General features: G+C 38.2%; 1 protein-coding gene and 2 non-coding genes across 3 annotated transcripts in view; 2 read left to right on the forward strand and 1 right to left on the reverse strand.

Moving 5' to 3' along the window:
* Nucleotides 1-27,110, forward strand: part of POLA1 (DNA polymerase alpha 1, catalytic subunit) — a 302,939-nt gene that overhangs the window by 45,920 nt on the left and 229,909 nt on the right. The window contains exons 20-26 of the mRNA XM_032329645.1: nt 323-498; nt 2,635-2,764; nt 3,256-3,375; nt 4,481-4,580; nt 11,495-11,619; nt 17,176-17,325; nt 17,746-17,868. Coding sequence (XP_032185536.1) covers nt 323-498; nt 2,635-2,764; nt 3,256-3,375; nt 4,481-4,580; nt 11,495-11,619; nt 17,176-17,325; nt 17,746-17,868 — 924 coding nt within the window. The remainder of the gene's footprint in view (nt 1-322; nt 499-2,634; nt 2,765-3,255; nt 3,376-4,480; nt 4,581-11,494; nt 11,620-17,175; nt 17,326-17,745; nt 17,869-27,110) is intronic.
* On the forward strand, nt 10,581-10,710 carry LOC116583837. The gene has a single exon (XR_004282933.1).
* On the reverse strand, nt 15,366-15,472 carry LOC116583745. Its single transcript, XR_004282859.1, has one exon. It is a non-coding gene; the product is annotated as a U6 spliceosomal RNA (small nuclear RNA).

A 27,110-nucleotide genomic window follows, 5' to 3' on the forward strand; every position in this document is an offset into this window, starting at 1 on the left:
AAGCAGGGGGAGCAGCAGGAGGAGAGGGAGAAGCAGGCTTTCTGCTCAGCAGCTCCTGATCAGCTCGGAGAGCCTGATATGGGCCTTGATCCCAGGACTAGGATCCTGGGATCATGACCTGAGCTGAAGGCAGACGCTTAACCGACTGAGCCATCCAGAAGCCCCATACATTCAGAAATATTTGAGTGATGGCTGACTAAGTGAGTGAATGGGAGATTGAGAGTTTCTTCATTATAATTCTGGGCTCTTCAAAGCAAGATAGAACAGAATGTTCCCAGTGTCTGCTCATCCGTGGGATTTGCTTTTTGTCCTCCCCTTGTAGGGCAGGGGTGGATTTGGTGAAAGAAATGCTACCTGTGGCCGAATGATCTGTGATGTGGAAATTTCAGCAAAGGAATTGATTCGCTGTAAAAGCTACCATTTGTCTGAACTTGTTCAACAGATTCTGAGAACCGAAAGATTTGAAATCCCAATGGAGAATGTACGAAATATGTACAGGTATGATCCTGGATGCTTTGGAGTTGGTGTGTCTTGAAATGAGCAATAGCAAGAGGCCATTGTCACCCCAGGCTGGAGGGACCAGCACTGTGTGGTCTCCTGGAGGGGGAACTGCCTTTGTGTCAGCACCAGCATCTGTTACTTTAATAACTTAAATTATTTTGCCTCTTGAAGTATTTTGATTTTATCAGTGTATGTTTTTCTCCCTTACTCATCCTAACCTCATGTAGATGTTTCCTAAGAGCAGTTTGAAAATTGATGTGATAGTGAGGTTTCTAACCCTTAATTCTTTAATTCAGGAGATAGTGTAAATCTTTTAGAAATTAGAAAAACTGAGAAATCACTAAGTTATATAGAGATATTACTTGATTATTTTTTCCTATCTTTATTGGGGTAAAATCGACAAATAGAAATTATATATATTTAAGGTATACAAACTGATGTTTGATAAATATATACATTATAAAACAATCACCGTAAGGTGATTTAACATATCCGTCACCTCACATGGTTACTATTTTTTTGTGTGTGGTTACAATACTTTAGATTTACCCTCTTTGCAAATTTTAAATATATGATACAGTATTGTTAACTGTAGTCACATTGCTATATATTAGACCTCCAGAACTTACTCATTTTGTGCAACTGAACCTTTGCGCTTGATTATTTCCTAACAAAGTTTCTTCTGCTCCTCTTGCCACTTGCTCTTTTCTGCCCATTCCTCCCAAGTCCTTGAGCTGCTTCTCTTTCTGACTATATTCTTTCTAGGTGATCTTATAGAGTCTCAGAAATTTCAGTACCATGTGGGTGCTGACGCCTCCCTCTTGTGTATCTTCAGCTTAGATCTTTCCTTTGAATTCCAGACTCCTCTACCCAACTGCCTGTTTTACTTGATGTCTAATATGAACCTCCAGCCTGACTTGTTCAGAAGCTCAACTTCTGATCTTTTGCCCTAGGCTACTCTTGTAATTCCTCCTTAAGAGTGACAGCTCTTATTTTTCCAGTACTCCTAGAAATCTCCAAAGTCCTATTTGGCCCCAAAACTTTGAGGCTTCCATGATTCCTCTTTCTGGTAGATACCCATGTTTGAGCCATCACAGACTCCTGTCAGCTTTATCTTCAAAATATGTCTAGAGCTGACCACTTCTTTTCCTCTCCACTGAACCCATCCTGGTCTGCGCTACCCTCCTCTTTCCCCTGGTTTAATAGTCATAGTCAGCCTCTTTGTTGGTCTCTTTGCTTTTCCCCTTGATCCTTGCTGTCTGTTTTCAACCCAGGAACCAGAGTTATCTTGCTAAAGTTAAGTCAGATACTACACTCTGCTCAAAGTCTTCCAGTGACTGTTTCATTTAGAGTAAAAACCAGAGTCCTTGCTCTGCCTTACAAGGTCCTATACAGTGTTTCTCTCTCTGCCTTTAACTCTGTCCTTCACTTTCCATCATGAGACCCTGCTCTCCTTTCTGGTCCTGAAAGTGCCACATTTGTGGTCAGCTCAGAGCCTTTGAATGTGCTGTTCTGTTTGGCTGGATGCTCTTACCTCAGATACCCATTCAGAAGGATCGCTTCCTCACCTCTTCTGGTTCTTTATTCTAAGTGGACTCTTCCCTGGTTCCCTAACTAAAATTTCAATTTCTGCTCCTGATACTTAATATTTCCTTTGCTGCTTAATTTTTTCTCCTTAACACAGCATTATATAACCTACTATATATGTGTATTTTAATTTATACTCTGTCTCCCCCATGAGGGCATAAGCCCCATGAGGACAGGTAATTTTGTCTTTTGGTTACAGCCAGAATCAGAACTATGCCTGGCACATAGTCGTTGTATAACACATACTTATTATTGGAATGAATACAAGAATTTAGGTAGTTTTCAGGTCTTAGTTAACACATAATTTTACTTTATATTTGTGGGATTTTTTTGGGTGCATGTTTTAGAGGAGGGCTTTGGGATCAATGACATGAATGAATTCATGGTTTCATACCAGCCTTATTTTAAACTGTTTCCAAAGCCAAGGTGCCATTGCTCTGAAGTTACTCATACCAAAATTTTTTTGTAATGTTTTATGAAGTTCTGATTATAGTCATTGTTTCTTTTAATTACTTGATTCTGTTTCATTCTTACTTTTCTGTACAGTGAATCTTCTCATCTGTTGTACCTGTTGGAACATACCTGGAAAGATGCCAGGTTCATTTTGCAGATCATGTGTGAGCTAAATGTTCTTCCATTAGCATTGCAGATCACTAACATCGCTGGGAACATTATGGTAAATTTAACTTAGAAAGGGGGAAAAAGCATTTCCTGTTGGATTCAGTGTTTGCTTGGGGTAGTTGTTATATGATAATGAGTCTAAATGCATGCTTATAAAATGAGTAACTTGTATTCTGGAAGCTGGGCTGCTTTTGTGAAATGAACTGGCTGCGAGAAGGGGAGGAAAGCCAGGTGCAGTATGTTGAAATTTTGGTGAACATAAGGATCATTTCTAACATCTGGATGTGTCTGATGTGTGGAATGGTCTATTTGGGAGTAAAGAAATAGCCCAAGTGGTGTTAGTATTTTAAGCTTTCTTTGTCTCTTTTTAAGTACAATGCTTAAAGAAAATGGTAGAATGAATTTTGTACTTTCTTATTTTTGAAGCAGCCCTTATTAGGAAGAATGATTGTGGAGGAGGTGCTATGATTAAATTTACCACCTTAAAGTTGCTTTTGTTTGTTACAGTTTTGAGCTTAAATTAAAAAAAGAAATTCTATTTAATAGTCTAGGACGCTGATGGGTGGACGATCCGAGCGTAATGAGTTCTTGTTGCTTCATGCATTTTATGAAAACAACTATATTGTGCCTGACAAGCAGATTTTCAGAAAGCCTCAGCAAAAACTGGTGGGTCCAAAATTGTGTAGTGTTTTGCCTTTTTTATAAAACCCTCCACCCCCCTTTTATTACCGAGATAGCTTTTTGCTGTGATAACTTCTGGTTCCAAAATTATTAATCTCCTGTATACTATAGAAATCATGTTAGTCATTCAGTTGTGTTTGTGTGGTGATTTCCTTCTTCACTTTTTCTGTGTAGATAAAAATTTTTTGTAAAATACGAAATTCTTTGAGGACAGCATTGAGTCTCTGAAGGGTGATCATACTAGGAAAGTGTTTTGCCGTCTTAGCTGTATCCAGAGTTAGATACCAGTTAAACCTTTTATTTCCTTAAATGCATGAGCCTTTATTTTTTGTGGCTTTGTTGTGTTTTTATATGCTAATAGAATTAGGTCACCACATTGAGTTTTCTGAAATGGCCTCCATGATATTGGAAATAAAACTTAGCTACTGTTTTTTCATCACTGATAGCAACTGACTCAAAGAGGGGAAGTTAATGTTAAGATGATTCAAATACTTGTATTTGTTTTATGTACATTATCAAAACTGGTATAGAGAATGTTAACTTACAGGAGTTTGACTTCTGAAGTGTTGAGTATTCATCAATAACGAACTACTTGGAAACGAATTTTTAGTATATGGACAAACTTACTTTAAGGTGTCCACATTAGGGGCGCCTGGGTGGCTCAGTGGGTTAAAGGTGTCCACATTAGTGAAAATAATGATCGTATAAAATATTTAATATTTATATATCATGATTGTTAGAATAATGAATTTAAGAGGACTCTTACTGTATTAGATTTTATATAATATGAAGCATTGTAATTTTAGTATCCATTGATTTAAAAAATAAAAAGTTCTGTGAATTCAATAAAGTAGAATTTGCATATTCATAAACTCAGAGGTATAGTGTTTTGGTGACTCCCATGCTTGGCATTCATTTGGGTTTATGAACATAATATAGTAACTGTTGTTCCCCGCAGGCAGGACCACTAGCTAAAACTAAAGAACGTTTTTAGAGTTGTGTATTGCAGTTGGAAAGGGGGGAATCATAAAACTTCTTAATTGTTAATTAGTTGCTGGCTGGTGAAGTTAACTTTTCCATTTGATATTAGGGAGATGAAGATGAAGATATAGATGGAGATGCCAATAAATATAAGAAAGGACGTAAGAAAGCAGCTTATGCTGGAGGCTTGGTATTGGACCCCAAAGCTGGTAAGGCTGTGCAGCAGGTGGGGTTCCCCTGGTGTTAAGGAATTTTTTAATGCAGACCTAGGCTTGAGAAACTCCAAGACCTGAATTATATTTTGTAGGTTAGCAAATAGGTCTTGTTTTGACCTTATTTTTGTCTTCTGTTCATGTGAAAATCTTGTTGGCCAGTCATCTGTTATGAATTAATACGAAGCTTTTTTTATTAATTATTTTATTAACATATAATGTATTATTTGCCCCAGGGGCACAGGTCTGTGAATTGTCAGGCTTACATACTTCACAGCACTCACCATATCACATACCCTCCCCAATGTCCATAACCCACCACCCTTTCCACACACACCCCCAGCATCCCTCAGTTTGTTTTGTGAGATTAAGAGTCTCTAATGGTTTGTCTCCCTTCCGATCCCATCTTGTTTCATTTTTTCCTTCCCTACCACCAAAACCCTCTGCCTCTCAAATTCCTCATATCAGGGAGATCATACGATAATTGTCTTTCTCTGATTGACTTATTTCGCTCAGCATAATACTCTATAGTTCCATTCACATCATTGCAAATGGTAAGATTTAATTTCTTTTGATGGCTTCATAGTATTCCAGTATGTGTGTATGTGTATATATATGTACACCACTTCTTCTTTATCCATTCATCAGTTGATGTGCATCTAGGTTCTTTCTATAGTTCGGCTATTGTGGACATTGCTCTTACAAATACTCGGGTGCATTTGCCCCTTTTGATCACTACATTTGTATCTTTAGGGTAAATACCCAGTAGTGCAATTGCTAGGTCACAGGGTAGCTCTGTTTTCACCTTTTTGAAGGACCTCCATGCTGTTTTCCAGAGTGGCTGTACCAACATGCATTCCCACCAACAGTGCAGGAGGGCTCCCCCTTCCCCACATCCTCTCCAACACCTGTTGTTTCCTGACTTATTAATTTTAGCTATTCTGACTGGTGTGAGGTGGTATCTCATTGTAGTTTTGATTTGTATTTCCCTGATGCCGAGTGATGTGGAGCACTTTTTCATGTGTCTCTTGGCCATCTGGATGTCTTATTTGCCGAAATGTCTGTTCGTGTCCTCTGCCCATTTTTTGATTGGATTATTTGTTCTTTGGGTTTTGAGTTTGATAAGTTCTTTATAGATTTTGGATACTGGCCCTTTATCTGATACATCATTTGCGAATATCTTCTCCATTCTGTCAGTTGTCTTTTGGTTTTGTTGACTGTTTCCACTGCTCTGCAAAAGCTTTTGATCTTGATGAAGTCCCGGTAGTTCATTTTTGCCCTTGCTTCCCTTGCCTTTGGCGATGTTTCTAGGAAGAAGTTGCTGCAGCTGGGGTGGAAGAGGTTTCTGCCTGTGTTCTCTTCAAAGATTTTGATGGATTCCTATCTCACATTGAGGTCCTTTATCCATTTTGAGTCTATTTTTGTCTGTGGTGTAAGGAAATGGTTCAGGGTCATTCTTTTGCTTGTGGCTGTCCCATTTTCCCAACACCATTTGTTGAAGAGACTGTCTCTTTTCCATTGGACATTCTTTCCTGCTTTGCTGAAAATTAGTTGACCATAGAGTTGAGGGTCTATTTCGGGGCTCTCTGTTCTGTTCCATTGATCTTTGTGTCTGTTTTTGTGCCAGTACCATACTGTCTTGATGATTACAGCTTTGTAATAGAGCTTGAAGTCTGGAATTGTGATGCCACTAACTTTGGCTTTCTTTTTCAACATTCCTGTGGCTATTAGGGGTCTTTTATGGTTCCATGTAAGTTTTAGGATTATTTGTTCCATTTCTTTGAAGAAAAATTGATGGGTATTTTGATAGGGATTGCATTAAATATGTAGATTGCTTTAGGTAGCATAGACATTTTCACAATATTTGTTCTTCCAGTCCATGAGCATGGAATGTTTTTCCAATTCTTTTGTTTCATCCTCTGTTTCTTTCATGAGTACTTAATAGTTTTCTGAGTACAAATTCTTTGCCTCTTTGGTTAGGTTTATTCCTAGGTATCTTATGGTTTGGGATGCAGTTGTAAATGGGATTGACTGCTTAATTTCTCTTTCTTATGTCTTGATGTTGGTGTACAGAAATGCAACTGATTTTTGTGCATTGATTTTATATCCCTGACACTTTACTGAATTCCTATATGAGTTCTAGCAGTTTTGGAGTGGAGTCTTTTGGGTTTTCCACATAAAGTATCATACCATCTGCAAAGAGTGAGAGTTTGACTTCTTTGCTGCTTCAGATGCCTTTAATTTCTTTTTGTTGTCTAATTGCTGAGGCTAGCACTTCTAGTACTGTGTTGAATAGCCGTGGTGGTAGTGGACATCCCTGCTGTGTTCCTGACCTTAGAGGAAAAGCTATCAGTTTTTCCACATTGAGAATGATACTTGCTGTGGGTTTTTCATAGATGGCTTTGACGATATTGAGGTATGTACCCTCCATCCCTACACTTTGAAGGGTTTTGATCAAGAAAGGATGTTGTACTTTGTCAAATGCTTTTCCTGCATCTATTGACAGTATCATTTGGTTCTTGTTCTTTTAAGTATTGTATCACATTGATTGATTTGTGGATGTTGAACCAACCTTGTACCCCAGGAATAAATCCCGCTTGGTCGTGGTGAATAATCCCTTTAATGTACTGTTGGATCCTATTGGCTAGTATTTTGGTAAGAATTTTTGCATCTGTGTTCATCAAGGATATTGCTCTGTTATTCTTCTTTTTGGTGGGGTTTTTGTCTGGTTTTGGGATCAAGGTAATGCTGGGCTCATAAAATGAGTTTGGAAGTTTTCCTTCCATTTTTATTTTTTGGAATAGTTTCAGGAGAATAGGTATTAATTGTTCTTTAAATGTTTGATAGAATTCCCCTGGGAAGGTATCTGGCCCTAGCTCTTGTTTTTTGGGAGATTTTTTGATGACTGCTTCAATCTCCTTACTGGGTATGGGTCTGTTCAGGTTTTCTGTGTCTTCCTGGTTCAGTTTTGGTAGTTTGTACATCTCTAGGAATTTTAGATTGTCAAATTTGCTGGCGTATAGTTGCTCTTAATTTGTTTTCATAATTGTTTGTATTTCCTTGGTGTTGGTTTTGATCTCTTCTCTTTCTTTCATGATTTTATTAATTTGGGTCCTTTCTCTTTTCTTTTTGATAGGTCTGGCCAGGGGTTTATCAATCTTATTAATTCTTTCAAAGAACCAGCTCCCAGTTTCGTTGATCTGTTCTACTGATTTTTTTGGTTTCAATTTCATTGATTTCTGCTCTAATGTTTATTATTTCTCTTCTCCTGCTGGGTTTAGACTTTCTTTGCTGTTCTTTCTCCGGCTCCTTTAGGTGTAGGGTTAGGTTGTGTACTTGAGACCTTTCTTGTTTCTTGAGAAAGGCTAGTATCACTTTCCTCTTAGGACCATCTTTGCTGTGTCCCACAGATTTTGAATGGTTGTGTTTTCATTTTCATTTGTTTCCATGAATTTTTTCAATTCTTCTTTAATTTCCTGGTTGACCCATTCATTCTTTAGTAGGATGCTCTTTAGCCTCCATGTATTTGAGTTCTACTTGTGATCTCTGTCTGTCAAATAAATAAATAAAATCTAAAAAAAAAAAAACACGTTAAAAGAGGAAAGAGGAAAAGTTATCAAAATAGAATAAGAAAAAAATAAAAAAAACTAACTTTGCAAGACTAAACAATCGTGGGGAAAAGGCATGAATTCTATGTTTCCTCTAGCTCTGGAGTTCTGCTGTTCTCCCTGGTAGATGAGGTTGGTCTTGTCTGGATGTTCTTGCTGATCTTCTGAGGGAGGGGCCTATTGCAGTGATTCGCAGATGTCTTTGCCTGAGGCGGAATTACACTGCCCTTGCCAAGGGCTGGGCTAAGTAACCTGCTCCAGTTTGCTCTCCGGAGCTTCTGTTTCTGGAATGCTTTCCGTAGAGCTCTGGAGGATAGGAATGAAAATGTTGGCCTCCCAATCTCCGGCCTGGAGTAGCTGAGAGCTTGGGCCCCATTCCTCAGTGCGCCCTCAGAAATAAGCAGTCAATTCCTCCCATCTCCCTGGTCTCTGGACGCACTCCAAGTTCACACGACCTGTGACTAAGCATTTCTATCTCTGGCTCACGGCCCTGTTTGGAGTCTCCAAACCCAGCGGATTTTTGCTGCATTTCTCCTCCCAGAGGAGGAAGGTGAATCTCCCGGTTTTGTCACTTGTGGGGTCCCTGCTCAAAGTGCAGTGACCTGACTGTGCCATGGAGCACAGTTTAAGGTAACCCCAAGCTGAGAGCTCACTCCTCAGCTCTGTCTCTGTAGTCGTCTTCCCCTCTCCAACACCTAGCAGCTCTGCTATGCTCACAACCCCAGTCCTTTTGTGACCTTGCTGGACCCAACATCACAGCGTCCCCATGAGGGCTCTACCGCCCACTTAGCTTCTGGATCCATGTCCCTCAGTGGAGCAGACTTCTAAAGGTTTCGATTTTGTTCTTCTCCGCTTCCTGGGAGCCGCCCCCCCCCCCCATGGTCTACCTTCCCTTGCTTTGGATTCACTTTTCCACACGTCCTACTTTTCAGAAAGTGGTCGATTTTCTGTTCATAAAATTGCTGCTCTTCTCTTCTTTCTCCTGTTGAGTTTGTAGCTGTTCAGAATGGTTTGATAACTATCTATCTGAAGTCCTAGGATCTGCTGTCATTTCAGTCTGCTACTCCTCTGCCGTCTTACGTCTGTCCTCAATACAAATCTTTTTTTTCCCCTATGTTCCAAGAAAGCTTTGTTTGTGGATATTGAATTTCAGATCTTTTATAATTTTCATGTATCATGAGGTACTCTTTCTTGAAGTTTTTTTTCAACCACTTAAACATGTAAACACAATTCTTGGCTCATGCATGGTACAAAAAGACAGGGTAGGCTGGATTCGGTCTGTGTGTAGTTTGCTAACACCTAGTCCAGTATATAGGTATTTGTCTTTGTCTTCTCCCGTCTACTGTAGAGGGTACAGCCTCTGCCTGAGCTGCCAGGACCAATTCATTTGGACAGCAGAGTTCAAGAAAGTACAGACAGTAACCACCAAATTGAGCTTTTGAACAGGAGTGTACTCCCCCTTGTCATTAATGACAAAGAAGATGTTTTGTGGTACACAGAGTTAGAAAGGATCTTTTTCTTTTTATCCCTCTTAACTATTTTTTTTAAGATTTTATTTATTTATTTGACAGACAGAGATCACAAGTAGGTAGAGAGGCAGGCAGAGAGAGAGAGAGAGAGAGAGGAGGAAGCAGGCTCCCTGCTGAGCAGAGAGCCCGATGCGGGACTCGATCCCAGGACCCTGAGATCATGACCTGAGCTGAAGGCAGAGGCTTAACCCACTGAGCCACCCAGGCGCCCTCCCTCTTAACAATTTTTAAGGGTACAGTTAAGGAGTGCTAAGTATATTTACATTGTTGTACAGGAAAAATGGAATTTTATCAGCTAACTTGAACTCTGTGTCAGAGACATTTTTGACAAAATGAATTTATTCCTAGTTGTTTTGAAACAGATCAATAGTCCTTCGGTATTAGATAGATCTGGGCTTAAATTCTGCCTTTGTGATCTTGGGATTCCTCTTGAACTTTTGTAAGCCTGCCTTTCCTCTTCTGTGAAATAGAGGTAGGAATAATATCTACTCTTTTATTAGTGTAGCACTGTATGTTAACTACACTAGACTTTAAAAAAAAAAAGTATTGGGGCATCTGGGTGTCTCAGTTGGTTAAGCAACTGCCTTCGGCTCATGTCATGATCCTGGAGTCCTGGGATCGAGTCCCGCATTAGGCTCCCTGCTCAACGGGGAGTCTGCTTCTTCCTCTGACCCTCTCCCCTCTCGTGTTCTTTCTCTCACTCTCTCTCTCAAATAAATAAATAAAATCTTTAAAAAAAAATAAAAATAAAAGAGTATCTACCACACAGGGACTTAAGGAACAAAGTGATTGTTAGTATAGTGCTTGACACAGAGTATGCTATCAGTAATTGTTTGTTGTTGTTTTTATGTTCTTAATAGTGGACATTTATTTTTATACAGTTTCTTCTTAAGGTGAAGATAACTCTTTATAAATGTCCTAGAGGAATACAGTAGCTTTCTGTTCACCCTTTGCAAGTGAAAAGGGTGGATCGTTCCACTACTGACATTTATACATATTCACACATCTCTTGTCTGCTTTCAACACCGTTTGTGTACAGGTGAGTGGGCTTCCCATTTTATTCTTGGGAAGTATGGTGGTGGGGCACCTGGGTGGCTCAGTCATTAATTGTCCATCTTCAGCTCAGGTCATGATCCCAGGGTCCTGTGCTGAAGCCCCACATCAGGCTCCTTGCTCATCAGGGAGTCTGCTTCTCCCTCTCCCTCTGCTGATCCCCATGCTGGTATTCCCTCTCTCACTGTCTCTTTCTCTCTCTGTGTCAAATAAATAAATAAAATCTTAAAAAAATGAAAGTATGATGGTAAGAAAATATATATCCAACTACTCACTGGTATGGATCACTAAACATTTTGGGAGTCAAGGTGGCACAGTAGATGGGAGGGAATACTTGCCTGAAGGAGAATTTTACAACACTTCAGACACGAGTATCTGAAGTAATCGATAGGAGAAGGTGTTTGCCCATCATAATGGTGTACTTGGAGACTGCTGTGGAAGGGATCGTTTGTTGTAGTTGGTTTCAAGGTGAGACACATTGTCTTCTTTCCTCTTTTGTGACTTGAGTTTTTACTATAATACAAGGCATTTTTATGGAGTGATAGTTGATGACTTTTTTCCTTTGGTATAAGTTGCTCCATTTCCTAGTGTATCATTTCTAATGTACTTCATTGTACAGTACTTCTAATGTTGTGTTTTGACAAATCTGACTTATTTTTTAACCCCTCTCCCATCTGCTTTTTTTAAAAAGACTTTTTGTAATGTGGCTTTTTTGTTGCAGGTTTTTATGATAAGTTTATTTTGCTCCTGGACTTCAACAGTTTGTATCCTTCCATCATTCAGGAATTCAACATTTGTTTTACAACAGTGCAAAGAGTTGCTTCAGAGGCACAGAAAATTACAGAGGTTTGTATTTATATGAGGCCTCTTCAAATCGAAATTAAAAGCGTGCTTAAAGAAGAAAGAGAACCAGAGGGGTTAGTGTTCTAGTTTTTCCTCTTAAGTATATAATGTTTCCTTTCTTAGTGGTCTAAAGATGAAAAGTGATCAAAAAGGGAGAGGTTGAGTAGATGGAAACTCACAGTGTTTCTATATCTTTTTATTTAACAATTTTATTGAGATGTAATTCACATACATTTCATCCATTTAAAGTACACACTTTAAGGGCTTTTAGTGCAGTCACTGAATTTTCAACCATCACCACAGTCAATTTGAGGGCATTTCCATTATACTTCAAAGAAACCCTACCTTTTAGTTGTACCCTCCTTCTTGTCCCTCCATTCCTCCCAGTCCTTGGCAACCACCAATTTTTCTGCCTCTATAGATCTGTGTGTTTTGGACATTTCTTGTAACTGGAATCATGTGACCTTTTGTGTCTGGCTTATTTCACTTAGCATATTGTTGTTGTTGTTGTTGTTTTTCAAAAAATTTTAAAGATTTTATTTATTCATGTGACAGAGAGAGATCACAAGTAGGCAGAGAGGCAGGCAGAGAGAGGGGTGGGGGGAAGCAGCCTCCCTGCTGAGCAGAGAGCCCGATGCGGGGCTCGACCCCAGGACCCGGAGATCATGACCCGAGCCGAAGGCAGAGGTTTAGTCCACTGAGCCACCCAGGTGCCCCCCCCCTTTTTTTTTCCAAATTTTTATTTAAGTTCTAGTTAACATATGGTATAATATGGGTTTCAGGAGTAAAATTTAGTTATTCATCACTTACATACAACCTCCGGTGTGCAACACATGTGCATTCCTTAATACCCATCTAGCCCAGCCCCTGCCCACCTACCTTCCAGCAACCCTAAGTTTGTTGTCTACAGTTAAGAGTCTGTTTTCTGGTTTGCCCCTCTTTTCCCCCCTATGTCTATTTTGTTTCTTAAATTCCACATATGAGTGAAATCATATGGTATTTGTCTTTCTCTGAGTGACTGACTTCCCTTAGCATAATACACCATAGCTCAGTCCACATTGTTGCAAATGGCAAGATTTTAACGTCCATACCCTCCATACTGCTTTTCAGAGTAGCTATAGCACTTTAGCATTACTGTTTTCAAGATTCATCTGTGTTGTAGCAATTATTAGTACTTCATTCTCATTTTTTGCTGAAAGTTCACAGTACAATTCTTTTATTAAGTTTATTCCTAAATATGTCATTCTTTTTTATGATATTTTAAGTATAACTGTTTTCTTTACTTTTGGATTATTCATTGCTAGTGTACTGAAATATAACTGATTTCTGTATATTGATTGATCTTGTGTGCTGCAACCTTGCTGAAGTCATTTATCACTTCTAGTATTTTTGTGGATTCCTTAGGATTTTTCCTTAGGACTTTCTACATACGGTATCATGTTATCTGCCAATAGAGGTAGTTTTAATTCTTTCTTTGTAATCTGGATGCCTTATATTTATTCTTTTTTGGGGTCTGGGTTGTCATCTAACTGCCCTGGCTGGAACCTTCAATACAATATTGAATAAAATTGGCAAGAACAGACACACTTGTCTTGTTCCTGGTCTTAGGGGGAAAACATCCAGTCTTTATTTCACTATTAAGTATGATGTTAACTAAGGGTTTTCCATAGTTTGTATTTATCAGATTGTGGAAGTTCCCTTCTGTTCCTGGTTTGTTGCATGTTTTTATCATGAAAGGGTGTTGGATTCTCTCAACCACTTTTTCTTTATATATTGAGATGATCGTGCACTTTTTATCCTTTATTCTTTTAATGTGGTAAATGATATTGATTTTCATGTGTTGAACCAGCCTGTGTTCCTGGGATAAGTTACAATTGGTCTTGGTGTATAATCCTTTTTGAATGCTTCTGGATTCAGTTTGCTAGTATTTTATTGAAGAGTTTTTCTCTTGTACTCATAAGGGCTTTTGATGTATAGCTATCTTTTCTTGTTTTGTCTTTGCCTGGTTTTGTTTGGTATTAGAATAATACTGGCCTCATAGAATGAACTGGGAAGTGTTCCTTCCTCTTCTGGTTTTTTGTTTTCTTGGGGTTTTTTTTTGGAAAATTTGTGAGGGATTAATGTTAATTCTGCTTTAAATATTTGGTAGAATTCACTAGTGAAATTAACTGGTCGTAAGGCTTGTCTTTTTTTTTTTTTTTAAATTTCCAATTCAATCTTTGTTATAGGTCTATTCAGGTTTTTTATTTTTCCTTGAGTCCATTTTGGTAGTTTGTGTCTTTCTAGGAATTTGTTTAATGTAAGGTTATCTAATTTGTTGGTATAAAATTGTTCAAACTATTCACTTATAACTATTTCTTTAAGATCATTACTAATATCCCTCTTATTCCTGATTTTAGTAATTTGAGTCATTTTTAAAAAATTTTTTTTAACTTTTTTTTAAACTTTTTTTTTTTAAGATTTTTGTTTATTTAGTTGACAGACAGAGATCACAAGTAGGCAGAGAGGCAGGCAGAGAGAGGAGGAAGCAGGCTCCCTGCTGAGCAGAGAGGCCGATGTGGGCCTTGATCCCAGGACCCTGAGATCATGACCTGAGCCGAAGGTAGAGGCTTTAGCCCACTGAGCCACCCAGGCGCCCAAGTCATTTTTTTTTTTATCAGCATAGCTAAAAGTTTGTCAGTTTTGCTGATCTTTACAATGTACGAACTTTGGTTTTGGTGATTTTTCTCTCTGTCCTATATTTCCATTCTAATCTTTATTACTTCCTTCTTTCTGCTTTCTTGATTTAGTTAAACTTTATTTTTCTACTTTTGTAAGGTGGAAAGTTAGGTTATTGATTTGAGATCTTTTCTGTTAATATAGATATTTACAGCTATAAATTTCCCTGCAAGGATTATGTTAGTTTCATCCCATTTATTTTGGTATGTCTTTGTACCTTTATTATTAGGCCCCTCTCCCATCAGTCGACCAGTGATGTGACTTCCATCACCATCGCTTAGTTTTGATTTTTCTAGAACTTCATATAAGTGGAGCCATACAGTATGTACTCTTTTGGATTTGGCTTTTTGTTCAGTGTAATGTTTTCAAGATTCATCCATGCTCTTGCATTATTAGTAGTTCTTTCCTTTGTATTGCTGAGAAGTATTCCATACTTTATCTGGTTTCCTGAGATGAGCATTTGGACTTTCAGTGTTATTATTTTTGAAAAGATTTATTTATTTATTTGAGAGAGAGAGAGATAGAAAGAAAGAGAGAGCAAGTGAGCAGGGAGGTAAGGGTAGAGGGCGAGAACCTTCAAGCCGACTCCCTGCTGAGCTCAGCCTGATTCGGGGCTTGATCCCAGGACCCATGAGAGATCATGACCTGAGCTGAAATCAGGTGTTGGACCCTTAACTGACTGAGCCACCCAGGTGTCCTGTTGAGGTTAGCTTTTGTTAGTAAAGCTGTGAACATTCTTATTCTTGTGTTTTTGTGAACATGTCCTTTCATTTTTGGGGGATAAATACCTAGGGAGGGAATTAGCTGGTTTGTATCAGGAGTGGATGTTTAACCGAAAAGAAACTGCCAAATTATTTTCCTAAGTAGTTATACCGTGTTACACACCCCCATTAGCCATGACTGTAAGTCATTCCACATCATCTCGAACACTTGCTATTTTTATTCTTTCAAATTTTATATTTTAAATTCTTCTAAATTTTGGTCACGCAAGGCTTTGTTACTGATTGTACTCATAAGCAGCCTTTTTAAAAAAAAATATGGAACACTTCACGAATTTGCATGTCATCCTTGCGCAAGGGCCATGCTAATTTTCTCTGTATCGTTCCAATTTTAGTATATGTGCTGCCAACGCGAGCACACAAACAGCCTTTTTAAAAGAATGGCTTTGAATTATTTCACATTGATTTAATCTAACCAGTGGTTAGTCAACAATTTTATATAGGACTTAATAACTTAATGTGTGGTTCTTCATATATAAGGCTTATATGATTGACTGCTGGTAGATGTGGTTCTCCAACAGTAAAGGATGTAAAGTAATACGCTGTCTCTCTTATTGTTTTTCTCTGTTTCTTTGTACATGTGGCCGAAGATGTCTGTCCTCTTGCTCCTGATTTTACATGTCTTTTAATTCTGACTACATGCTTTGGGAGCTATTTTCCAGCCCCAGTTCTGTCTTCCTAGAAGAGAGAATCTTAAAGGCTTGCTTAGGCCGGTGATACACCTGTTCCCATCAGCTGTGACCACAGGAATGGGTTTACAGAGTACAAATACAGTTGCCAAGGATGGGTCTTTCTGTGGTAGTAGAGGATAATTGTCCAGAGAAGGTATTGGGTAGACATCCCCAAAAGGTAGTGACTACATTGGTTAAATAATATTCATGGGGCTCTGTCCTGCTACTGTGTCAGCCTTGTGATAATCGTCATGATCCAGCCTCCTGAGTCCCACTGTACTGGTTTGTTTATTTGAGCTCTCCAGTTTGGATTCTGGATATATAAGAGAATCATTTAAGAGTTGGAGTGGACCTTGAAGGTCACCTAAGAAATACTATACATGTAGCCAGTTTGTAGATTCTGTATCATTTTTCTGTGTAGTCTTCAAAATAGCTAGTGCCACACAGCTAGTGGTGGGAGAGCTGGGCATGGATTGTAAACTTCCTGACTCCAGATCCTTTCAGTTAACTTTTTATCTGACCTCTCTAGCTGTTATAAATAAATTGGAATTGTGTACCAAGATCTCTTTAATAGGTTTGCTATCATCATCTGCTGTATTGGAAAACAATAGGTCCCTGTTACTATTTTAAGATTGTTCATTTGAAAATATTGATCTTTATAAAATCAGATACTTTGTAAAGGCTGGGTTATCAAAAGGCATTGAGTTGATATACTTGAAGGCAAGACGTTTATTTTTAATTCTGAACCTTTGAAGGGGCAAACATGCCTGGCTTTTCACTGTGGCCTGTTAATAGAATTAATAGAGCTTCAGAAAAATGGTCTAATGCTTTCCTTGCTTTTTGCTTCTATAAATTTAGTATAAGAAGACTGCTGGTTACTTTTCAAAAATCAGAAATTTGCTGATTTAGTATTTAGGGTTTTAGTTTTTATTGTAGAACATTTACAGAAATTGCCACAATTCTCCATAGTTGTAAAAGTTGTGTGGCATTTTGCTTGAGAGTACATTTGACTTAAAACTGTAGTTAGGTTGCATTTTTTTAAATCCTAGAGGTGTCACTGTTTTTATTTTAGAAGCAGTTTCTCCAAATATGTTGCTCCCCAAACTTGCTGAAGAGAGGAGTATATATAAAAATTGATCCCTTTAAATGACATCTACGTTAATCAGTAATGAGAGGGGTGGAGATACTGGGAATGAGGCTGATGGAAGTGGGAGAAGAGGACATTGTTCTCTGCTTTTTCTTCTCCCACCCACATATTGTTGACCTATGCTTAAGCAGGAAAGTAGCTTTTCAAGATTTAATCATCACGTAAAGCTCCCACAAAATATTATTTTAGAAATCTCTTTTATGATAGTTTGATTTTTCTGAAATTTCTGTTGTGTGTTCATCAGGATGGAGAACAAGAACAGATTCCTGAGCTGCCAGACCCAAACTTAGAAATGGGCATTTTGCCCAGAGAGATCCGGAAGCTGGTAGAGAGGAGAAAACAAGTCAAACAACTAATGAAACAGCAAGACTTAAATCCAGACCTTGTTCTTCAGGTATATCTTTTCACTAAGAGACATCGAAATGACAGTCTCAGCTTTCAGACTTTGATTATCTGGGAATGATTTAAACATGATGCTGTGGGTAATTACATGGGCTTATTTTAAGTTTGTGGGCAGGAAACCATTAAAAAACCATTAGAATGCCTCAGAGTGGAAGATATCTCTGTCTGCAAAGCTGTATATGAATAAAATCCTTCTGACTTCTGGGAGCTTTGGAATCTGTGTTGACTTGCTTCTAGAAGATCAGGGAATCATGGATCTGGGAGGATGGGTTGAGTGTGTTGACAGGTCTTTTTTTTTTTTTTCCAGGGATGTTGAGGGTTTCTCCTTTTCTTTGGTGATATAAAAAGATTTCTAATGTAATGATTAAGCATCTACAAATATTGTTGTCTTTTGTCCTTGTGTGACCTGCAGTATGACATTCGACAGAAGGCTTTGAAGCTCACAGCAAACAGTATGTATGGCTGCCTGGGATTTTCCTACAGCAGATTTTACGCCAAACCACTGGCTGCTTTGGTGACATACAAAGGAAGGGAGGTAAATGATATAACATCTCTAAAGATGAGTTTATTTTTTAACTATGACCTGTTATAATCTGGGAGAGCCAAGTTTGTTGCCCAGTTATATAGATTCAAATGCCCCTTTCTTAGGACAAATTCGAGACAGATAGTTTTTTAAGTAAGGATGTGTTCATTCATCCATTGAGAGAGCGTATTTATTGAGTGTCTACTCTATACCAGGCATTGTTATGGGGGTAGAGTGTTGTGCAAGACCTAAGATGCCCCTGCATCATGAGGGTCACATTTTTATGTAGAGCAGGGGGTGTAGAGTGGCATGCAGTGGGGACTTGGGTTGGGGAGAGGGTAGTTTGGGAAAATAGACTGTAAATGAGTGATAAACACAAAAAATAAGAATATGATAGAAGTAAATGCTATTCAGATAATTAAAACAGGGTAGTGGGCTAGTTTAATGTTAAGATGGCTAGTTTAGATTGGTCAGGGAAGGGTTCTTTAGGAGGTGACATGAGTGACATAAGGGAGATAGTTTGGTTGCTCATTTTATCAGGTTGGAGTGTGAGGGAAAGGAGGATATCGAGGAGGATGCCTCCATTTTAGTCCCACGGCCGGTTAGCTTATGGAGCCATTTACTAAGATGGAGAAATCTGGGAGAGAGGGATTAGGAGTTCTTTTTTGGCTTTGAGATTTGTAATAGATCTCTACGCCTGTTAAGTAGTTTGATGTAGAAGTCCACAATTCCAGGAATAGTTGAGGAGTGAAGTTACGGATTGAGAATTGTTGGCTTTAGAAAGGTGAGTCGGATACCAAACAGTTTTGAGATACTGTCACTTTGTAAACACTATAAGCTTTACCTCCTTTAACCCCACATGCTTGAATTTTTCTTAACTTGTAAAAGAGTAGTTATGTTAAATACCGGATTCCATTTCACTCCAGTAAACTATTGATTCCCCTCAGTAGATTTGAGACTACTCAGTCTTAAGGAAGTAGTTCATGGTTATGGGCAGAATATTAATTTTGAGGGTCTGAAGTCAGACCATCTTGCATAGGGGTTGGCAAAACCATCGCCCATGGACTAAATCCAGTCCCCTATCTATTTCTGTGAATACAGTTTTATTGGAACACAGCCATACTTATTTATGTTTTGCCTGTGGCTGCTTTTGCATTGCAATAGCAGAATTGAGTAGTCAGGGTCGAGACTTGCCTGGCCTGCAAAGCCTAAAATATTAGCCATCTTTCCCATTTCAGGAAACATGTTTCCTGACCCCTCCTTTAGAGTCCAGACCAGCACTGTCTGGTGGAACTTGAGATGGTGAAAATGTTCTCTAGATAATACAGTAGGCCCAAGTAGGTGAGTGAGCACTTGCTGTCTGGCTAGTGTCGACTTGTGGAGGAACTGGATTTTGAGTTTAATTTAATTATAATTAAAATGAATTTTAATTATCCACATGTGGCTAGTGGCTCCTGTATTGGTCAATGGCAGTCTGGCTGGCATGAAACAAACAGGATGTTCAGAGCCATTCTTCTCTTGACAGCCCTGTCTCACAGACTTGACTTAGGGCACAGTGAGGAAGGGCGAAACATGTATTAAACACCAGCAATATGTGAGAAGCTTCCAGATGAATTTTTTTCCTTAAGAATTCATTGGTATGGTTCATAACATTCCCCCTTTTGCAGATAGGAAGCTAAGACTCAAAGAGGTGAAGTATAGTAAGTAACTGTTTTGAATTGAAAGCCATTTTTTTCCTGATTGTAAGGCTTCTACTACAGTAGGTTTGTCTGCCCCATCTCACCATGTCTTTCATGGCTGTGCTTCTAGCTTTATATTCTACCTCTTAGTCCTTGAAGGACATCTTTTTTGATACTCCTTTCAAGACACAGGCCCTTTTTTACATGGGAAGATACAGGGATTTTAGGGGCTAGTTGAAGTGAGGGAAGGATGTATTCAGTTTCTTAGGCTAAGTTTACTTAAAAATTATTTAAATTTTATTTCTGTGTATGTATCCAGTGGCTTCTGATAGAATACCATCTTATTTTTGTATTAGGAAATGCACTCACTATGCCCCAACTGGGTGATAATACATAGGTTGACTATTGAGATTGGATCAAGGTTACTCTTAAGTTTCTCACGAGAGGCAATAGTTGACAATTTACTCCCTTGGAGAGTGCCTCTTGCTGTTGGGAAATCCCTGTTGTTACATTTTCTGCATTGGCTCAGAAATCCACAAGCTTAAAAGGGCACTGTTGATAATGATAAGCCCCAAATTTGTCCAGCGATCTCCCCGACTCCCCTAATCCATTGTATTTTAAGGGCAGTATTTTTGTTTAGCTTGATCTTTAATAGGGTCTTTAAACTCGATTTTTATTTTTCTTGTTGTATAAAATATAGCAGTAACAAATCTTAGTAAACTATAAAAAAATCCCCTCTGCTTTCTACTGAAAGGCAAAGAGTTTCAAACAAATATAGAAATAATCGTATGTGATTTAAATTTTTGGTTTCTCATTTCCCCCTTGTCTCTTTCCCCTTTGCTCCTTCTCACAAATAAAAAAAAAAAAATAACTGCGGAAAGTCAGCCTTGAAAGTAATGTGAGGTTAATGAGAAATAATAATTACACAGTTGCTCCCTGGAAATCTTTTCTAGAAGAAGATTCAAAGCCACCTACAGAAATTATTTCCTAAAATAAAACTGATTGTTAAAGTATTGGTGATAATTATTAGCACAGGTGGATAGAAATATTCTCTGTGGTAGTTGATCTTTGGGTTTACTAGCATTTTCCATATATACTATTAGGTCTTTGTGATTTCAAATGTTTCTTGATTATTAAAGAGATAGGAGGGGTGAAGTATAAAATGAGAGTCAGTTGGCTGAAATTTGGAATACCTTTGTAACTGATCACAGTTGTCTTTTTTGTAAGAAGATGGAATGGACAAAATAATTCAGTAACCTGAAGATCTTAGAAGTTGTTTGCTTTTCAAGTTGTTGTAGGATCAATTAGATTAAGGCTCAAGTGGCAATGAATGAGAAGGAGATGTGGTAGCATGTCATCTGAAAAGATTATAAAATTTTACATTTGAATATGGATTAATACACAGTCTGGGGAGGCTGTAAGCCCCACTCCCTTCTTGTTTTTAAGTCTATTTTGTGTGTGCTCAGTTTTGTTGGAATCATGCAGTTTTGGCTCTGGTGACCTAATAATTTCTGTAATCAAATGTATTATGGCTGCTAGAGTACTCAGGGTAATTACTAATTGTACTTTCATAAACAGGTTTATAATAAAAATGCTAATAGTTGTGTCAAATGGACATCAATATTGTCTTTTCCCAGGTGTGATCTTTTCACACTTTAAGCTCTTCTATGATTTTTAATTGCTCGGTGGTAGAGGAATTAGTTAATGGTTAAAGAATTGTATGAGAGACCTCATAGTGTGCAAGTTATTTAAAAATAATGAAGTCAGTGTTTCCAGAGAAGTAATATGGAAACTTAAGTTTATAGACACTCAAAAGTGAATCAGTATAAATATCGCCTGTACTTGTGTTTGTTCTCAATGTATGTATAGAGAGACCAAAAAAGATGCTAGGCAAGTTGATAGCACTACATGGACTTCGATTTTAAACCACCCAGACAACGGATTGGGTTGTCAAGTGACTGGTGTAGTAATTGAAGTGATTGTTCACTAGATGGCGATAGACACCCTGAGATCATTAATCAATTAAGGGTTTTATTCTCTGAACAATAGTGAAGGCCATTTAGTGACAGAAATCTGTCCAAATTTTTGACTTTGATTAATTTTGAAACTGTTAAAGGCTAACACTGGACCAAAGGATTGTAATAGTCTAATCTGTTTAGTGTTAAATATGGTGATTTTCTTGAACAAAGTTTTTATTGATAAGAACAATCACTGAATGTGTCATAGCAAGCAAATTCTTTTATCACATAGCTAAATTCATATATCTGGCTGTGAAACTACAGTGCATGACTTGGTCACAGTATCAGGCTAACTGAAAGAGAATTGAAATGATTCTGATAGATAATTTGGATTTTTTATAAAGGGATTTTAAACTTAGTCTTTACTTATAAGCATACTTATTGCATAATCCTTAGTGTAATGGTAATATTTGTCTTTATGGAATAATTAGTACTGCAGTCTGTTATTTCTGTGCTCTTGATAAAATGATTTTTGGCCTGGATTTCTGGTTGTGTTTTAAAGTGAACGTATGCTCTCTTATTTGTGTGTAGAGCCCATGTGTTGTTAGTTTCTCACCCTGCAGGCTGACATGAGTCTTTGCCAACCAGTTGTAGACTGCCTAGCTTTCATTGGTGTTCAGAGCTGAAACTTGTGCACTTAGAAAATGTATCCAAATCATTGCATGAAAATATTGCAGTCTGGGCAGGCCTTCCTGGGAATTTTTTGGCATTGTGCTTGCACCTGTCAGAAGCCCTTCAGAATGGGCCCAAGAGGAGGCCTCTGTTGGTGTCCGTGGTGAAAGAGAATGAATGCATATGGAGAATCTTATAATTAAGTGCTAAGGGAGACTTTCATCTTTATCTGGAAATAAGAGAAAATTTCACTTTTCCAGTCTTTTTTCTTAGAAAGCATAGTTTTTAAAAGATAATTAAAAGCAGCAAATTACTATAGAGATATCTAAAGACTGGTTCCCCGTACCCTCTCTCATTTCTTTCTCTTCCTCAAAGGTAACTGCTCTCTCGGGGTTCATATTGTGCTTTTTGCCTATGGTTTTTCGCTTTTACAACAACTGATTCTCTCTTCCTGTGGTATATTAGAAGTTTTTACCATGTATGTGTCATGCTGTGCATATTTCTTTGCTGAAAAAAAAAGCAGAGGAGGAAAAGTAGGGGAAAAACCCTAGTTTATATTCTACTTTTTAAGGATATCCATGTTGGTGCATTTTTAGATTTGACTTACTGATATTACCTCTTGTGTAGTATTTCAGTGAATCAGTAGAGCACAGGGAATTTTTTGTTCTCCCGTTGTCCACGTTTTTAGGTTTCCAAGTATTCCCTGTATTTTTTCCCTAGATAAATAGTGCTACAGTATAGTGTCACATGTGTAAGAGTTTCTCTCCTATATCACCAAGAGTGGAACTTGCACACCCACAAGCACTCTGACATTTTATTGATAACAGCAATCATTTAATTTATCACAGCAAGCTAATTCTTTCAAATAGCCAAATTCATATCTGTGTCTGTAGGACCATCAGACTTGACTCCCTCAGCCATGGTATCTGTGGTTAATCTGAAGAGAATTGGAAATTATTTCTTTTTATTTTATTTATTTATTTGATAGATCATAAGTAGGCAGAGAGGCAGGGCAGAGAGAGAGGAAGGGAAGCAGGCTCCCTGCTGAGCAGAGAGCCCGATGCGGGACTTGATCCCAGGACCCTGAGATCATGACCTGAGTCGAAGACAGAGGCTTTAACCCACTTTACCACCCAGGCATCCCCGGAAATGACTTTGACATGCAGTTTTGCCTCTTCGAATTTGTTGTTTCTTTTGAGGGATTTTAAGCTCACTGTAAACTTGTAAACATACTCCTTGTGTAATCCTTAGTGTTTCATATCCTTGCTAGCCCTTTTTTTTCTCAGAATTTGTGGTTTTCGCCAGATGAGTCTGAAATGGTATCTCATAGTGCTTTTAATTTGCGTTTCCAGAGTACTAGTTAAGTTGAGCAGCTTTTCATTTGTTTGAACTCTTCAGTTCTTGTGCCTGATTTGCCTGTATGTATATATGTACCCCCTTTCTTTGGGTCCTATGTCTCTTCCTATTTCTTCTTAGATTTTCAAAGGCTAATCCTTGTTTGGTCATTTGTGTTGCAAATATTTTTTAGTCTCTGGCTTTTCCTTTAACTTTATTTGTGGTCTTTGAATGTCAAAAGGTTATTTTTTTTTATTTTAATGGCATATAATTTGATTTTTCTTTTCTTAAGAAATCTTTTCCCTCCTCCAGTGATGCAGAGTGCCTAGCTTTCAGTTTTTTTTTTCTTATTTAGATCTTTAATCCTTCTAGAAATTATTTTTTAGGGATGCTATAAGTTAGGAACCTAATTGTATTTATCTGTGCTTCCTTATGGAGTTGTTGAACCTGTTCCTCTATTCTAGAGATCAGCAGCTGTGACCCATGGGCTAACTCTGATCCACTGCTTGTTTTTTGTAAATAACGTTTTATTGGGCCTGCATTGGTGTTAAGCACAGCAGAGTTGAGTAGCTGCCACAGAAACTAATGACCTACAAAGCTTAAAATACATACTTTATGGTCTTTTACAGAAAAAAAGTTTGTGAACCGCTGATCTAAAAGAGAGTCATGAATAATAGGATAGTCACTCTCCTTTCTAACACTCTCAGTCATAGTAGATTAAAATAGAAGTGATTATAGTAAAGGTAGTAAAAAGGAAGGAAAATGATCTTTTGGACATATAGAATGTTTGAAGTTCTCTTTGGCTTAGATTTTCTTTCATAGGAGAACTTCTGTCAATCCAAGTGGAATGCAGGAGAGGTCTGTGAATTCTCTGAGGTTGTATGCAACATTTTGTGTGTCTTTGTACATGTGTACACATTTTGTGGGGAGAGGGTTTATGACATTTAAGCGTTCTCAAAGGGGAACCTGATGCCAAGAAGATGAAGAACTGCTGGTTTTCAACATTTCCTTCCTGCCTTCTTCTGTAGGTTGAAGGGAAACTTTTGCCCTAAAAATGTATGCTTTTGTCACCTAAAACATGGCACTGTGAAGAATTTTCTTCCCGGACCAGAGCCGTGGAAACTGGGCGGTGTTGGGGAAGGGGGTAGGTAGGAGGGAAGGGTTCTACTTCTTTCTCCAGAATCCTCATAGCTACAGTTAAGACTACTTTTAACTTCAACTGATCTAATAACATTTTGATTTCTTTAATAAAAGAATTTCTTTTAAGGCTGAGATGAAGGTTTAATATATTTTGGCAGAATATATTTTATGTTAAAAAGAAGCAATATCCTTTTTCAGTGATTACAGACTTTCCCTTTTGAATTTGTTTACATTATAAAATTCTAAGTCAGAGACACTTTTTATTCCCTTTTTATTGTATTTCAGGGGGGCTTGGGTTCTAAATTCTTTGCAGTTTTTCAAAACTGGTAACACTATTCAGCGTCATTAATTCACACTAATTCAGAATCTGTGGTGATTCAAATGGAATGAGTTGAGATTCTTCATAGAATAAGTTAATACTTATTTTGGAGCCTTAGTTCTTTTCATATACCCTTAAATTCTGTAAAAACACCTGTTTCTGGTCAAGTAAGTAGCATCTTAACGGCAGATCTTTTATAGGGATGAACTTCGAGTAGTTAACATCAACATTTGCTTGTTCATTTCTCTGTATCCTTTCTGAAAGTCAATGGAAGTAGTGTTGGTAAATGTAAGAATAAGCACTAATTTGGCAATAACCCATGGAAGGCTGGTCTGAATTAGGATAACATAGACATTCAGTAATTTGAGAGAAATGCTATTACAAGAGATTTCAAGTATATAGAATAATTCATACTTTACTAACACATTGTTGCAATTATCAAATAAATAAGTGGGTTACATTTACGCCTGGTTTGAATTTAATACCTGAAAACACTGGCATATACTTTCTTTCAAAATAGCCAAAACTTTAGACTTTTTGTTTGAATCTGAGTATAGTTGACGCACAATGTTACTTTAGTTTCCGGTGTACTACATAGTGATTTCACAGTTTATATTTTATGCTGTGCTCACCACAAGTGTAGCTCCCAGTGTCACCACACAGTAAGGCATAGTATAATATAAGTATAATAGGTAGAGCATAGGGAATACGGTCAGTGCTATTGTAATAGCGCTGTATGATGACAGATGGTAACAGAACTTTAGACTTCTAAAAATAAATTCAGAATGCCTATATCCTTCTTTCTTAGTAGTTGGAAACTAGTACCTCCAAAAGGCCTGGACATCCACCTGTGTGTACTCTTATGGTGCCAAACATCAGAAGGTATGTGTAGGTTTAGGAGGACAGAAGGCGGTTGATGTTAGAGGTAGCTGGGAAGAGGGAGATGAAAGGGGTTAAGACCTGCCTGTGGAACAGGCTGGGGTCCTTGAGCATAAGAGGACAAAGCTTCAACAAGGAGATACCAGTGGACTTTGTTCTTTATCGCATTTACATTGCCTGAGGTTTTGGGATGGTTGCCTCATCTTTGTCTTAGGTGTGCTTTGGAGAATCCAAGGAAGGCCCTGTTCCTGCTGATCCTACCAGTGTTTGTCAAGAAGCAGCGCCCCGCCCCCTTCTCCTCACACATTGGTTACATCCCACCTCCGGGTACCAGCGAGGATAACAGGTGGTCCCGGGGCTGTGTGGGCTGGCCTCTCCCATGTTTTAGAATCTTCTCAGTACTAACCTGAAAAGTGCCAGGGTTTATTTATTTTTTTAAGGAAGGTTGAGCTTCGTTAGTCTCATTGTGAATTAACGCCTTTTTAAAAAACTTACACGTTGGGTGTTTTACTACTAGATTTCAGAATAGGTCTGCATAAATTAATATGATTACTTAAAATTTTTCTTTTACTAGAAAATAAAACAAAAGCCTACAGCCTTCCATGATTTCTCTATTCTCCAGTCTACACTTCCCTTCAGTTCGTGAGGGATCACTGTCTGTATGTTTTGATGTTGCACCTAGCACCTAACCCTATGCCTGACAAGGTGGGTCCTGGTTTGCTGTGACTCTGGGATCGTACTGGGGTAGTAGTGTCTGCAGTTGGGGGTTGGTGGTTGTGGAGGAGATGTACTTTTTAAAAATAAGATCTTGATATTTAAGCCTATTTTGAGTTTACAAGAATGGTTTGGATACTCAGAATAGGAAAAAGGGTACTTAGTACTTTTTTACTAGGCACTCTTATTTGAGAAGGTGCGGATGGTATTTTCATCTATTAAGTTTTACCTGTTTAATTACTGAAACCACCAGGGATGTGGCTGAGGATGAAGAGATAAATGCTACAAGATTGACGTTGTGTCAGCTCTCCTGATCTCTGCTGAGACAGAGAGAGTTTCTTAACTCTAACTTGACTCACGTAAATGAGTCCTGGAAATCTCCTTTCTTCCTCAGCCCCCACCAGAAACAGCGACTTTCTTCTAAGCAAAACGCAGTCCCGTTTCTACATATGTGAACATTTTATATAAACCAGTTTTGGTATATGTTTCTTTTTCACAAGTTGCGTGTTATTTGACAGGTGTTCCAAAGCTCCGTGCTTTGGCACAGAACCAAAATGA

This window comes from Mustela erminea, chromosome X, assembly GCF_009829155.1.
Source record: "Mustela erminea isolate mMusErm1 chromosome X, mMusErm1.Pri, whole genome shotgun sequence".
Classification (NCBI taxonomy): domain Eukaryota; kingdom Metazoa; phylum Chordata; class Mammalia; order Carnivora; family Mustelidae; genus Mustela; species Mustela erminea.